Source organism: Tiliqua scincoides, chromosome 3 (assembly GCF_035046505.1).
Source record: "Tiliqua scincoides isolate rTilSci1 chromosome 3, rTilSci1.hap2, whole genome shotgun sequence".
Classification (NCBI taxonomy): Eukaryota; Metazoa; Chordata; class Lepidosauria; order Squamata; family Scincidae; genus Tiliqua; species Tiliqua scincoides.
In genome coordinates, this window is record NC_089823.1 from 83,380,611 (window position 1) to 83,395,252 (window position 14,642).

The 14,642-nt window shown below is 41.5% G+C and overlaps 1 protein-coding gene across 1 annotated transcript in view; it reads left to right on the top strand.

Annotated features, from left to right (window-relative positions):
* Positions 1–14,642, top strand: part of PUDP (pseudouridine 5'-phosphatase) — a 74,439-nt gene that overhangs the window by 29,446 nt on the left and 30,351 nt on the right. Inside the window, exon 3 of the mRNA XM_066620339.1 lies at positions 7,281–7,510. Coding sequence (XP_066476436.1) covers positions 7,281–7,510 — 230 coding nt within the window. The remainder of the gene's footprint in view (positions 1–7,280; positions 7,511–14,642) is intronic.

Below are 14,642 nucleotides of genomic sequence, written 5' to 3' on the forward strand. Positions count from 1 at the left end.
CCCCAATCCAACCTGCAGGGCAGGAACGTCTGGGAATTTTTGGAATAGCACCTGTCACGTAGAAGGATGGACTGCTCTGGCTATTGTCTTGCTCTGCCCACTCATTGCCCATTAAGCCACAGCTAGTTCTTACCAGGTCATGGGAGGGGGAAGTAGCTGCAACAGACAAAGGTCACCTTTGTACCACTATATAGCAGCAGCATGAAGGAGGTCCATTAGAAAACACTCTGTTAATGAAAATTAATCTCGAGTTTCCGTTATCATGATTGTGCTTTATCTAGTTGCCATCCTAACCATGGCAGGAATTGCATCTGTTTTTTCCTACTGTTGTGATTGACTCCAGTGCAGCAGTGTACAAGCATGCATGTTCACATGAAGGAAGCAAATGACCACACTTGACTCATTCATAGGCTGTTAGTCCTGTGATCTCTATGAATCATCCTTTGTATGTCACAGCAAAACAGGAAATCAGTGGCCACCTCCACTTCTTCGTTTTTTGCTGTTTCAGCAAATTTCTACTAACCTTTTACAAATAGGATTTCCTCCAAGCCACCAAAGGAACCCATGATTGATAAACTGGGTTCTGAATGTGAGGATCATTGCTATTGCTTACCTTCCTTGAATAAAATGCACCAAATAAAGTAATGACTGGAAATCAGGTTCTTTTTATGCCCCAGTGGGTAACTAAACCAGTAGCAAAGAGCAGAGACCCACCAAAGTGTTACTGAATCACATCAAGCAGTTTACAGATTTATGGGAAAGATAGCAATGCGCTTGTGGTCATGAAGCAAATAAAGGCACCAAATAAAATGAAATTGACAAAGCAATCAACATGAAATCATCAAAATAATAAATGTAAATCAAGCTACAGAGGCAAGCCTAACCAAATAAGGCAATTTTGCAGAATACCACCTGCATTTCTCCTGTCCTATAATTAAAACCAAAAGCTTGCTAGATTAGCTGTGCACTTTCAGCAACCATTTTGTGACAGTGGAAGTGCTTTCTGCTATCGTGAAGGGCTCTGCACGCTGGCCCAATCCTCAGTAGGATTCAGTTTTTGAGTTCTGATTGTTTACAACTGCTAGACAAACTAGAAGGTATTTACTTTTGATCTCTTAGACAAACATTGTTCTTCCAGAAACTAACCAGTCTTTTATAAAACATTCTAGGCATTTAGTCTTCAAGTAAGATAATATGCTTAATAACTGTGTATATGTACAGAGAGACTCAAACAGAAGCCCATTAATTTCACAATCTCCCATATCCCAACTTCGTGCATGTAGGATTCTGAGTGCAAAAGGCAGCTTATGCATCTATTGATCAAGATATTTGTATATTGCCTTACCACTTCCTAAGAAGCCCTCAAAGCAGCTCACATTTGGCTTACCACACGGTGTTCATTTCTTCGTCTTCCCACCACACAGAGAAATTTGGTGAATCTTTGTGGAAAGAGGGCCACAGTTAGCTTTCAGACGCATAGCAAGCCGTGAAGTGGCATTGGTGGCTACGTGTAAGTTACACGATCAAAGGTTTGGACTAATGCTTCTAGGTAGTATACAGAATTTTAAGTTGCAAACCAATATATTTTTAATTGCTACAGCAACCAATTAGTATGCATGCTTGTTCAGGAAATTTATAATGTGCCTTAATTTAAATCAATCTACTCTGCTTCTAATCAATTATCTCTAACTTCATAGAATACAAAGTATTTGAAAATGTCTATTTTTGAATTGAGTCTAACAGGGTCCTGTCTTACAGAAAGGAGGGGAAGGAAATAAAATATTTAGATAAATTTTAAGCATTGTGCAGACTGCTTCATTTTTCATGAACATAGCCTCAGGCCTCCTATAGCAATTTTGTTTTTCCTTTCACCTGGGTTTGCAAACTCCCAGGTGAAAAGTTTGTTTTCATTTGTTTCACTGGTGCTTATTTGAATAAAAGTTGTATAACTTCTCAAATTAGCTATTCAGGCATAGATGGATATTCTAATGAATTCTGTAAAGTCAGTGTGCATTAGGCTGTGCTGTGGGGTGAGTGGGGAGATGACTCCCAATGTCTTTTCCTTGAAACAAGGGTGTTGTTGACAGAGCGTGTGTTGCATCCAGTGGTCGGGGGGGGGGTGATTAGGAGGCATGCCAGAGCTAAGTAAAAGTATTTTCTACTTACGTTTGCATATGTCTCCTCTTATATAGCTGGTGTAAGTCTGAGGAGAGAAAAGGGGCAGGGCAGGTTCAAACAGAGGGGATAGGATCCTGGAGCATACTGGTGCCTCTGGGATTTTGTACCCTCCCCACCCATGACACACCCCACTGCCAACATACTTAGAGCTGGGGAGCATCCAGGATCCTCTTGTATGTGCACCACACCTCTGCCCATTTGCCCAGAAAAAAGTGACGGCAGCCTGCCTTTCACACCAACACAGTGTTCCCAGAGAATCTCAGAGTGCATTTTAAAAAAAATAAGTATTGTATATTAGTCCTTCATGATTGTGCCTCTTGTTGGCAGAAAACTCAAAAGTGAACTATTGCCCATTATGCAGACTCTAAGGGTGCAATCCTACCCTGCACAGGAACAGGTAAGCCAAGAGGCCTGCATTGTATCCAGCACAGGATAGTAGCCACAAAGTGGCTCAGACAGGGGCAAGGGGAAACTTTTCCCCCTACCTCTGAGTAAGGTGCCTTTGCCCCATGAGTCTCCTTGAACTTGTACCACCTCCTGAGGTGGCACATGTCCAAGGAGAGCGGAGCAACTTGAAGCTGCTCCGAACTCCCTGGGAACGGGGGTTGGGATCTAGCATAAGTGCTGGATCCCAGCCACCTTCTACCCCCGGAGCCACCCACAGCCCACCCTCCCCCCACCCAGGAACACTGAGCCAGGCTGACGCAAGGCTCGCCAAGGAAGCTGGCGTGGAAGCTTGTGTCAGCCTCCACGGGCCAGTGCACATCCATGTACGGGCAGACTTACTCCCAAGGAGGTGCAAACGTGCTTTACGATGTTTTAAACATGCTTTACGAAATAAAGGGCTGGATTGCACCTTAAGATATTTTAGGCAGCATTGTTGTACCTGAATACACAAAGCATTGTTGTACCTGAATATACAAGAGGAAGAACAATTCTATTGTGCTTGAAGAACAATACACATGTGTATATGCTTTCCAGGAAGGGATGCCCTTCCCCCTTATTGGGGGTTTTGCTGTAATCTATTTCAGATTTCATACAAAATACCTTAGATGTTTTTATGCCTAACCTTTTACTTTAGACATGTTCTTAAATAATAGAACACCCAGGATTTTGTGTCATAATAGGCTCCTTTTTAATTTCTTGGGTACAATACAGTGTAAAGTGTGCTGGTATATATTTTTCACCACTTCTTGCTTTAAAAAAAAGATTGTCATCCTTCTTACAAGTATATTAAGAGTCAAAAGGGAAAAATGGAAAAGAAAATGAGCCCACTTGTGCATGTTTCATACCTGAAGTGGATGTTGAACCCAAGTACTGTACATGAAAACAAAAATGAGCTGGTCCTGTTGTAGATACAGATACACATTCTTCAAAGCTATCTGACATGCATAGATGATTGTCTTGTACTATTTTTCTTCTCTCTATGTGGCATTTATTTCAACAGTTCTAGGCATTGTACTGGTGTTCACCTTTAGAAAAGTATAAGTATATGGCGAGAGAGAGGCTTAGATCCAGAGAGCCCTCTGTGTGAACAAAAATAAAGTTCCTTTCACTCATACAATGGGTTATGTGTATCCAAGCCCTGCTTTTGATGTTTCATATTTGTTTCCCATATATAGTGCTTTCAGTAGACATTGTGGTATGCATTTTAATATTTTAATTTTAATAATTAAATAATTTAAAAAGACTAGATTGAATGCTAACAGGAAGCCGGAAGTTAACTCCTTCCTGTTCATGTTCAGTGTAGTCTCTCTCCTACTGTTCAGACTGCATGCATGTTGCTATAAGCTTGCATGCTTATAGCAAGTTGTAAAAGGGCATTTACTTAGCGGTAAGCAAATAAACAATGGATGCACCCCCTGATCCACGGATAAGTGAAACCGCAGGTATGAATCTGTGGGACTGCCTGTATTTGTCAATCAAACCTCAACTGTTGTCATGCCCAGAATTTTTGCTGTGCGATTTGTCAGTATGAGAAGTTTTATTAAACTTTTTTTCTTCTTCTATATCAGGGGTGCCCAAACCCTGGCCCAGGGGCCACTTGCAGCCCTTGGGGAGCCCCCAATCTCCAATGAGCCTCTGACCCTCCAGAGACTTGCTGAAGCTTGTGCTGGCCCAACGCAACTGCTCTCAGCATGAGGATGGCTGTTCAACCACTCACCTGAGCTGTGGGACGAGGGTTCCCTCCACTACTTGCTGTTTCATGTCTGCGATGCAGCAGTGGCAGCGAAACAGAGGCTGGCCTTGCTTTGTGCAAGGCCTTTTTTGGCCTTGAGTTACTGCAAGACCATCATTCATTCATATAAGTTCCATCTCTAATAAATTCATTTATTCAAATTTATTCAAATTTTAAATGTAAATTCTTTTTTTTCCCAGCTCCCGACAGTGTCAGAGAGATGATGAGGCCCTCCTGCCAAAATATTTGGACACCCCTGGTCTATATCATAGTTTACTATGCATTTTGTTTCTTTCCAAAATGCTTTAAGGCTGAAATCTTATCCACACTTACCTGGGAGTAAACTCCGTTGACTATAGTGTGACTTACTTCTGAGTAGACATGCATAGGATCGGGCTGTCAGTTTTCCTTTTGCTCAGTTAACTGTATTGATACCTTTTTAATATTGAGAGGTGATATATATTCTTTATAATAAAATTATACCGGACACTTCTTGTAGGTGCTTTCCCCCACCCAAAGAAGTGCTGCCAGTTGAACTGATCAAAATCTGATATTTCAAAAAACCAAGAATGTCCTCTTGTAGATGGAGATGCATCTTTTCAACTGTGACAATTCCAGGGGCTTCTTCTGGACCCAGCTCCAACAGCAGCAGTTACACTGAGCAAGAAATGTTTGTCTTCTGCAGTTACTGTGTCTGTGTGATTCATTAAATTTCTTTTAAAGAGAATGGATGACTATTACTACTGTGCCCCTGAGTTCCAAATAGAAGCCTAGGGGCAATGCTATGGACTGTTGGCTGATAATTTCTTTTCAGCACAATCTTATGCCTCTCTACTCAGAAGTAAAGCACCATTGAGTTTAATGAAGTTACTTCCAGGTAAATGTGCATAGAACTGCAGCCTTTGTTAGGTACATTGATGGTTAGCTGTCCAGAATGGCCAATTAATGTCTCTTTATGGGAGCTAATTGTTAGAAGATGGCCTCATGATAAATGAAGAACTTTATTTACTGGAGGGGCAGCCGTCAGAGTCTGGGGGACAGTAACCCTCAATCTAAGAGGAGAGGGGGGTTGTAAAGTGTGTGTGGGTACGTTTGCACACACAAAGACATTAATTTGGAAGAGAAACTTTGAACTGACTGAAAGCATCTCAGGTCTTTAACTGTGGTTCTGACTTTGTAAAAATGCCCACTGTTTGCCTCCACTTATGTTCTGCTTGCAGTGTTGGTGCCAGGGTCCAACGCATCCTGGCCATGATGACAGCTCTCTCTATGTATGCACCCCCCCTCCCCAAACATGGTTTCTCTCCTGGTTACTGGGTGCAGAGGGGCACAAGAAGATACACAGGCTTGGCAGTTTAGTGCAAGCGGACAGTTCATCCCACGCTGGCATGCTCTAAACAGTGGTGAAAGTAGCCTTACTAGTCAGAGCATTCTTACTGCTGGTGTCTCTGGGAAGGGAAGAGGAAGTACCAAGCAGGACTTTCCACCCCCTCCCCACTGAGGCCAATAAAGATTCTACCAGTGACCTTAGAGGCCAGTCCCATTGGCTGCTGTGGGAGTTCTGGTAGCCTCAGAGTTTGTTTAGCGAAGTCTAGAGTCTCATAGTGACTCTTAATTTTCTTAATTTCATGCATAAGTTGCATGTTGAGTCACCTCACAACTCTAGATTTTTCTAAGTAAATTTCCGAGGCTATTGCAACCCTTGCAGCAGCCAGTGAGGGGCTGGGGCCTTACAAAAGCCATGGGCCCTCATTATATACCTGGGTAAGCCCAGCCTCTGGAGGCAGCCCTGCCAGCCTGTATATATATAAATAATGCAAGGAATGCCACATGCCCTGTGTTTTCACATCCATTGAAGACCAAAGGCAGTAGTTTTGCCCTGGAACTTCTCACTGCTTGGGAAAGTGAAGACTGTGATACTAGCTATTTAACCTTTTGAATGGAGATGGCAAATGCTTGTATCTGTGGAATATTGTTATGATGGATTACACAGGTCTACAAAGAAACACTTTTTTTGTTACCAAGGATATTTGAAATAATTTCGGATATTTTGGGGGCGCTGAATCAAAAAATGGCATTGGTTTTGCCAGATTGGCTTTAGTTTTGGGGGTCCGGCCTAGCCACATTATATGCTGATTGAAGCAGCTTCTTTGTGAAGAAGTTGACACCATGGCTTCCTCCAGAGCAAGCTGCTTGAATCTGCATATAAGGTGACTATGCTATACCCCTAAAACTAGGACCAATCTGGCAAAACCGATGCCATTTTTGGATTCAGCACCCCAATTATACCCCAGAATTGGTCTAACTTTTAAGACCACAAAATGCATGTAGGCCTGTGATATAGATGCCTATGTCTGTTTAACATGAATAAGTGATTACGGTAGTTTAAAATTTTAATTTGTCTCATTTCAGTTCAGTTACCTTGTCTTTTCTTTTCTCTAATTAGTGTAAGCCAGTTTGTTAAATTTCTGCTTATTTAAAGCTTTAAATCTTTGACCATTATTTCACAATATTATGCCAGCCAATAGACAATGTTTTGGAAAACTTTAAAATATTTTGTCTAAACTTCATAAACAGAAGCTACATTAGGTCAAATGTCCAAACCTGGCATTTGTAAGCCAGTCTGTGATGTCTGCTCAAACATGAGACTATGCAAGTGATCTTAGGCAAATAATTCATTGTTCCCTCTTAGCAGCCTATGTGGGGAATTGAGTTTATTCTTAGTCCTTGCATAGATCAGGAAAGTGGACAGAATACTGCAATCCGATGCGTTTCTATTCAGAAGCACACTGGGTTAAGTATGTATGCCATTGCAACCTGAATAATGGTCTTGGAAAGAAAAGCAGCATCAATAAATCTGTTTTGCCGCTTTGTGCAAACAAGTGTATTTTAACACGTGTTCATGTTATATTTTGTTTCACAGGAGTTGAAAAACTAATCCGCCATCTACATCAACACAGCATCCCTATAGCTGTTGCTTCTAGCTCAGGTCGAGTGACATTTGAGATGAAAACAAGTCGACACAAAGACTTCTTTAATTTATTTCATCACATTGTGTTGGGAGATGACCCTGAAGTGAATCATGGCAAGCCAGAGCCTGATGTGTTTTTAGTCTGTGCAAAGAGATTTAAACCTCCCCCTTCTCCAGAAAAGGTAGGAATAACAACAGTATAGCAATCGTGAGGGTAAATAATCCAAGCTCTGCTGTCATCTTTGTTTCTTGTTTAACATGGGAAGTTTTGCAGGAGTAATTGGAAATGAAAGAAAAAGGAAGCTACAGAAGCAGGACAGTAGTGGCGAAGACCACGCTTCTTCATTTGTACAGAATGATCTGTAGTGCAGATATGCACCTATTTGCTTTTATATACTTCAGAGTAACATTGTTGATTTCCTGTACCTTTATGAACCTGTATGCCGAAGTTTAGAAATTATTTAGGCTTTTTTCTCTGCATCAGAGGTCACTTGACATTTTAATATGCATAGGCCAGTGATTTCTTTGAGATGATCTGAGCAGAATGTAAGCAGCCACATTACCCGCATATTTGGAACCAATGGATTTGATTCCATACCCGTGGGAGAGTCCAACCTGTACCCACAGGTGTGACTCTCATCCTTCAGAAGGCTGAAAACCAGAGGTTGCTATTTTCGGCCTTCCGGAGACCTCAAAATGTCCTCTGGACGCTCTGGTTGGGTTCAGAGGGTTTGGGAACCCTCAGTCCACAGATCCAATCATCCATGGATTTTGGTATCTGTGGGGTATGGGGAATGGAACCCTCGCAGAAACCCTCCCTGTAGTACATAACCTCTTTATGCCATTTCTGTGCTGTGTCCTGAATTTTATAGCATTACTGTTTAAATTTTCAGTATTGAAAGCTGTGTTTCAGACAGAATAGGGTTGTCACACAGGCCCATTGCATTAAAACAAATCTTATTGTAGATTTTATCTGGCTGCTTTCACTTCCTTTCCACTTATAAATTTGCTTCCTGGTGATTCAGAAAGCACGACTCTGAAAGTTTGGAGTTCTCCAGTGAAAGCTTTCGTTTTTCTTTTTTCTTTTTTTTAACATACTAATTTATTTAGCCCCTGGGATATATATTACATTGGACTGAATTGCTGGACAGTTGCATGCAAGTTGACACTAAAATCTGTAGCAGTAAATAAATGTGCTTATTTCCTAGGCAGGTCTTCTGTTCCAAGGAAGCCCTTTATTTATTTGTATCTGAGTATATGGTTTGCAAGCTGTTTGTAATGGGCTAATTTGTGCTGCCTTAATGCGACTCCTGTTAAATGACTATGACTAAAACTTACTGCCAATTACATTTAGAGCTTTTAAAAGTTTGATTTTTGTACATTTCCTCCTTAAGGGCTTTCATTGTAGTGTTAACAGTGTCACAAGAGCTCAGTGATACTGACTTTGTATTTAACAATGCAATAACAAGAACAATATGTATTTAACAGCAACAATATGTCTTTCAAGGATACCAGAAATTGGCACATTTGTAATGGTGACTCAGGGCATTACAAGAAAGAAACAAATGCCTATCTTACCAGTGGGGTAAACAGAGGCTTCATGTGTTGGTTTGTAATCCTTATGTCATTCCTATTTAGCACAAACCTATAATGTATGTCACCTTTATTCTCATTTTACAAATGGTCAGGAAAGTACTCAGGATCATGCTGTGTGTTGTGGAGTCTCAAGGTTCTTTCTGTTCTCTGCATTTTTTAAAAATCCAAATAGCCTGGGGCATGATGCCTCTGAACAGGAGGAGGACTGATGCTGAAAGTCTTTTAAGTTTTTATCTATTCTGTCCTTTTTCATTGCTGCACCCAAGTTCTTTTTTCAATCATGGAGTATGGGACTCCTATCTTGTGTCATCTTCCTCGACCCAAGGGTAAAAATAAGTTTTGGGGAGGGCATATTTGAATTGAAAAAGGAGAGAAGGGCTGAAGAGCCTCTTTGTAATCACCTTTCAGACATGGCCTTGCCTCATCCTGTTTTGGGCTAAACAGTGAGGAAAAAAGTCATAGAACCCCATTAACAAGTAGTTTGAGGTAAGAAAAGGTGTCTCAGAATCCCTGATTCAGTGTTTGATCTAAAGTTATAGTCCCATATGCATTTTACTGGAATCAAACTCCACTGAAAACAATAAGACTTACTTCTGGGTAGACATGGATAGGATTGTGCTGTAACTCTTCCCAATTTGATAGTTAACCCACTGCCTGACCCTTGAACACATTACCGTGTGGGTTGATTTGCTTCACACTGCAGTTGAACCTGTGATAAGGGGATCATATGATTATTGAAACACTGCTACCAGCTGATATATACTGCTTAGAAAACTTGCATTTATATCGGCATTCACGTCAGCTGTATTCTTTGCTCCTTGCAAACAACCACAGTGTTAAAAATGTTGCTGTTGTCTGAGACACTACCAGCTGCTTGCATTTGTATTGCTGATTGGTTTATCATCCACAAGGAGGTCATGTTGACAGCAGTCTTGAGCCCATTGTAATGTGAATTATCATATAGTGAACTCTCTTTACTATGTCCATTGTAAAGTGAATCCATTGTAAAGTAGTGGTCCACTGTAAATGCATTGCTAGCCTGTATATATTCCACTTAGAAATCAATGGGTCTATCATCTTTTACCCTGTAGAGATTCTTAATTATCTAGGCTGCCATGCTGTTTTTTGTTCAGTTCCTGGACAAGTTGAACTTATACTCTAAACTGGGTCATCAGGCTTTCAGAATTGTGACTCAGAGCCCACTCCTGAGCTCCTACCGCTGGCACTCCGCCAGCAGCGAGTGTCACAAACTTGCCATAAAGCACATTTGCGGCCTTCAATGCCAGGCCAGCACTGGAGATAGCTCAGTGCCAGTCAGCACTGGGCTATCACCAGTGCTCTGCCGTTCAGCAGTTGTGCAGGGTGGCAGAGAGATGGGGGGAGGCTAGGGAGGGAGCAGGGAGGAGGCATGCCAGGGGGAGGGAGCAGAGCAGGAGGGAGGTGGGACCGGCAGAGGTGGGACCGGCCACGGGCTCTTGTATCAAGTAGCCCCACTGCAGGGCTGCTTCCCTTATCCAGGGGAAGGGGACTAAAGTTCCCTTACCCCAGGGACCTGCCAGCAGCTGCCCTGCTGTGCGCAGGATGCTGCTGCAGCCATTTCAATGCTGCGGCAGTCCCAGCATAACGGGCAGCTCAGGATTGGGCTGTCAATTACCATTAGGCATGTAGAATCAAATTTAGTAAGTTTACTCACATCTTCAAGACTAAATTTATCATACCCGTACAAAATTGTACAATAAGTTGAGTTTAAATCACTATTCAGAATCAAATGCATCCTTCAAGAGCTGCAAGCTGAAAGTTGCCCTGGCTCAGAAGATAAACTGGTATTTACCTGTACTAGCTAAAGTTGAGGCAGGGTACTGGCTCAGAGGTATAGTGCATATTTTGTATGCATAAGATTCCAGGTTCAGTTCCTCTTATCATCAAATAGGGCAGATAAAAATTCCTGTCTGAGACCTTTAGAAGCTGGTGCCAGTCAAAGTTACTGAGTTAAATGAACCCTCTGTATCCATGAATTTGGATACAGGTAGGCCCTCTGTATCCATGAATTTGGGACCTGTGGATTTCACTATCCATGGTACCAAATCTGTGGGATAGGCGCAGCTCCTGTGACCTCCATAGGATTAGAGGGGTCAAGACCTGTGAATTCCATTATCTGTAGGTTTCAGTAACCACAGGAGTCCTGGAATGAATCCCTCATATTAAGGGCCCACTGTATAAGGCAGCTCCCTGTGTTCCTATGGGGGTGGTCTTCACAGTTTTTTGTCTAGTTGCAGTTGCAGCACAGTGAACTCCACAAGGTGGGAATGATCAGTTCTGTGGCCTCAGTGATGAAGATGTGTTCCTTTCCTTTGAAATATGTCCTTATGGAGTGGAGAACACTCTCAGCCGTTTTTGCGAAGATCACTGAAATTGATTCTAAAAAGCAGCTCCTCACTTTGGCTCAGCCCTAAGGTTAACAATCTCTCAACTGGGAATGCAGACATTACCTGTGGTAGTGTTAATAATAATAATAATAATAAAACTTTATTTTTATCCCGCCCTTCTCCCCAAAGGGACCCAGGACGGCTTACAACATATAAAAAAAACAAATTAAAACATAATTTAACAGATAAAAACATATTAAAAACACATTAAGAGAAACCATAACAGTAATCATATAAAAGTCAGAATAAAAAGAGCATAAAACAGCAGTTCAAGGAGGAATCACGCCTGTAAAAAACTAAAAAATGTATAAAAGGTGTTAAAAAGGCCATAGAGTCAGAAGACTTGTGTAAACAACAAGGTCTTCAGGCCTCACTGAAAGGTCTTGTTGTTTAAATTGGAGTTTTATGAAGACCAACAAAATTGGATATGTCACCACATTTAGCTACATCAAGATGTTGAAAGATCTAGCATCCTGTGTCTAGAGAAGAGTGATAGCCGCGTATCTCCACTTCAAATGGGCTGGGTCTTTCCAAGCATTTTTGGAGAATTCTCAGAAAAGTCTTGGGGTTTTTCCAGGAATTCTCCAAAAAAACTTTGAAAGACCCAGCAGGGGGAGCTCCTCCACTATTACCAGACTTCTTTCCCACCAGTTTCCTTCTTCCTTTCATTTCCCAGACCTTCCCAAACTTGCAAGTTGCCAGGACAGCAACCAAGAGGGTTTACAAAAGTCAAAAGTCTGTCGGTTTTCTGCAATGAAGCACAAACTCTGTGTGGTTCACATGAACTCTGGGAATTGTAGGTTTTTTTGTTCTTAAATTCACCTTTGCCAAAGGGTAAAGAAGAAGAAAAAATAAAAAGTCTCATCCCAGAGTGCTGATTTGCAGAAACAACTTAGAAGCAGCTGTTGGCATTTCATTGACTGCTGTTGCCTCTGCTTCCCCAGCTCCTGCCACAGGTTGGTGTTTGCAGTGGAAATGATAGGTGGAGACAAAGCTAGTGATTTAAGGGCTGGTGCCAAGTATGTCAAGCAATTCAGAGAGAAATAGGATTGGCTTATAACTTGGCGACTGTTTTAGAGCAAATACAGACACACACCATTTCTGAAATTCTTCTGTAACACTGAGAAGCACAGAACAGAAGCAACTCAACATTTCTCTGAAATCTAAATCATAACTTTGGCTTCTGGGTTTTCTCCATCCCCAGGAGGCAAATGTTTATTTATTATTTTGAATAGAAATGCTTAAAATAACTTAGCTCTTGGTTGTTGCAGATGTTTTCCATACTATTGTCTTAAGGCTCCTGGGTTGCATTGTTTGGTATTTTGGGCTTCTCCCCCTAAGTGCGGAAGTTAGAAGCTCATGGGAAAGGGCCCCTGGCTCTTGTTGGCCTGCTGCGTTCTCCTTTCATCCTACAGCATTATCTGTGGATATAGTTGTATGCCAAACAGTGCTAGACTATATTTTTCAATCAGTACAGAGTGCTTTTTCAGTCTGATCTGGGTAGGCAAAGAGCCTCCTCCCCTTGAAGAGACAGTGGTTAACCCTGCCTAATTGACCAAGGACAAACACCATCCTGATGAGAATGAATGCTATCCAGTAGTCTCAGAGAGCATGGCAACAATTTCCATTTTCAACACTATAGTTTATTGATCAGCTTGGACTTATTTTTATATTAAAAGATGGTTCAAAGATTGTGCAGGGAGAGTCTGCTCACCACTGTCATAGATGTTACTGGTGGTATAAAGAAAAAGGAGTATAATTTGCCTGAATTCTTTGGGGTGTCCATATTTTTGTTTGGAGGAAGGAAAGAATGTGCTCGGTCTTGTATTGATAGTATATCAAGCAGCTGGTTAAGGGACTTGATGAAATGTGATATAGAATAATAAATCATGCTACAGTCTTTTCAGCTTTTTCAATCTACGTGAGGTGGGTGTGAAAGCACACAAAGTTTGGTAAGAAGCATTATAGTCAGATTAGCACATCACTGGTGATCTGCCACTAATTGTTTTAGGGAGCTCATTATAGGTATTATTGTTTATAAAACATGTGGGGGGTGGGAGTGGAAGCAAAAAAAATCTCATCTGATAGCAAACTACTTTCTGAGTTTTTTCTTTTGCTCTTTCAAGACCTTGAGTGCTTTGGCGATGTCAACAGAAAAGTCATTGAATGCTTAAATTTAGTTTACAGGAGTCTTCTCATAAAATGTGTTACATTGTATTCTGCAAGATGTGGTCATACTGATATTCTCTCTATAGTTGAAGTGGCCTTTTTAATTGCCCCAGTGCCTGTCATTAGCAGTGCATCTTCACAGCCTTCGAACTAAGATCTTCTAAGCAAGGACTTGCTCAGTTAACATTACTTTTATTGTTCCGAAATTTATTATTCTACCGATTTCTGCAGGAAGTTCTTAAAAAGTCAAATGTGTTTTGTTGTGTTGGGCTTTATTTTTAAGGAGCACAAAAATAGCAATTTCATATTTTCACAGCCTTGCTTTCAAAATCAGTCTGCTATTTGGGTTTCTACATTGCCCTTTCCTCCCATCTGCCTGAAGTTTATTCTGTAAGGGTGTCGAGGAGTAGTCATTATTATTGTTTACATATTAATGTATTTCGGTTGCCAACAAAGCCACATAACACACACACACACAGAGAGAGAGAGAGAGAGAAAGAGAGAGAGAGAGAGAGAGAGAGAGCACAGTTTATTAACATTAACAAAATATGTATTGCTTCAAGAGGGAAAAGTGTCTTACTCAATATTAGTGCAGCAGGCACTGAATTTAGTGCAATTATAAGATGATTGCAAACTGTGCTTTATAAAAGACTGCTTGGAAACTAGAATGGGAAATTTCATGGTTTTTTTTTTCATCTGTAGTCATTTTTCATTAACTGTTTGTTGGAATAATCACTAAGGAAGGCATGTGACGGAAAAGTTAACATTGGGTTGACAAGGTAAAAATCAGAGCAAGGAAAGTCTCTGCCTTTGGCCATGTTGCTCGGCCCGAGCTACAAGGGCCAGCTGCAACCAAGGCTGCTCACTAGCACATACCAGGTCTGAGAGAACTGTGGAGGCGGCTGCTTCACATGGCCCTCAGATAAGGTACCAGGCTGCTAAATTGGCTCCAAAACTGCTTGATTAACAAGGTGCAGCTGTGAACTTTTCAGGTTTGGGGGGGGGGGAGGGAGTCCACCATGAGGGAGAAGGCCTGTGGCACGTCCACACCTAGAATGTTTGGCGGGATCCAAGTTCTAATTGGTGAATGGGTCAGAAGACCTATAAAGGTGGAAGGAAGCAG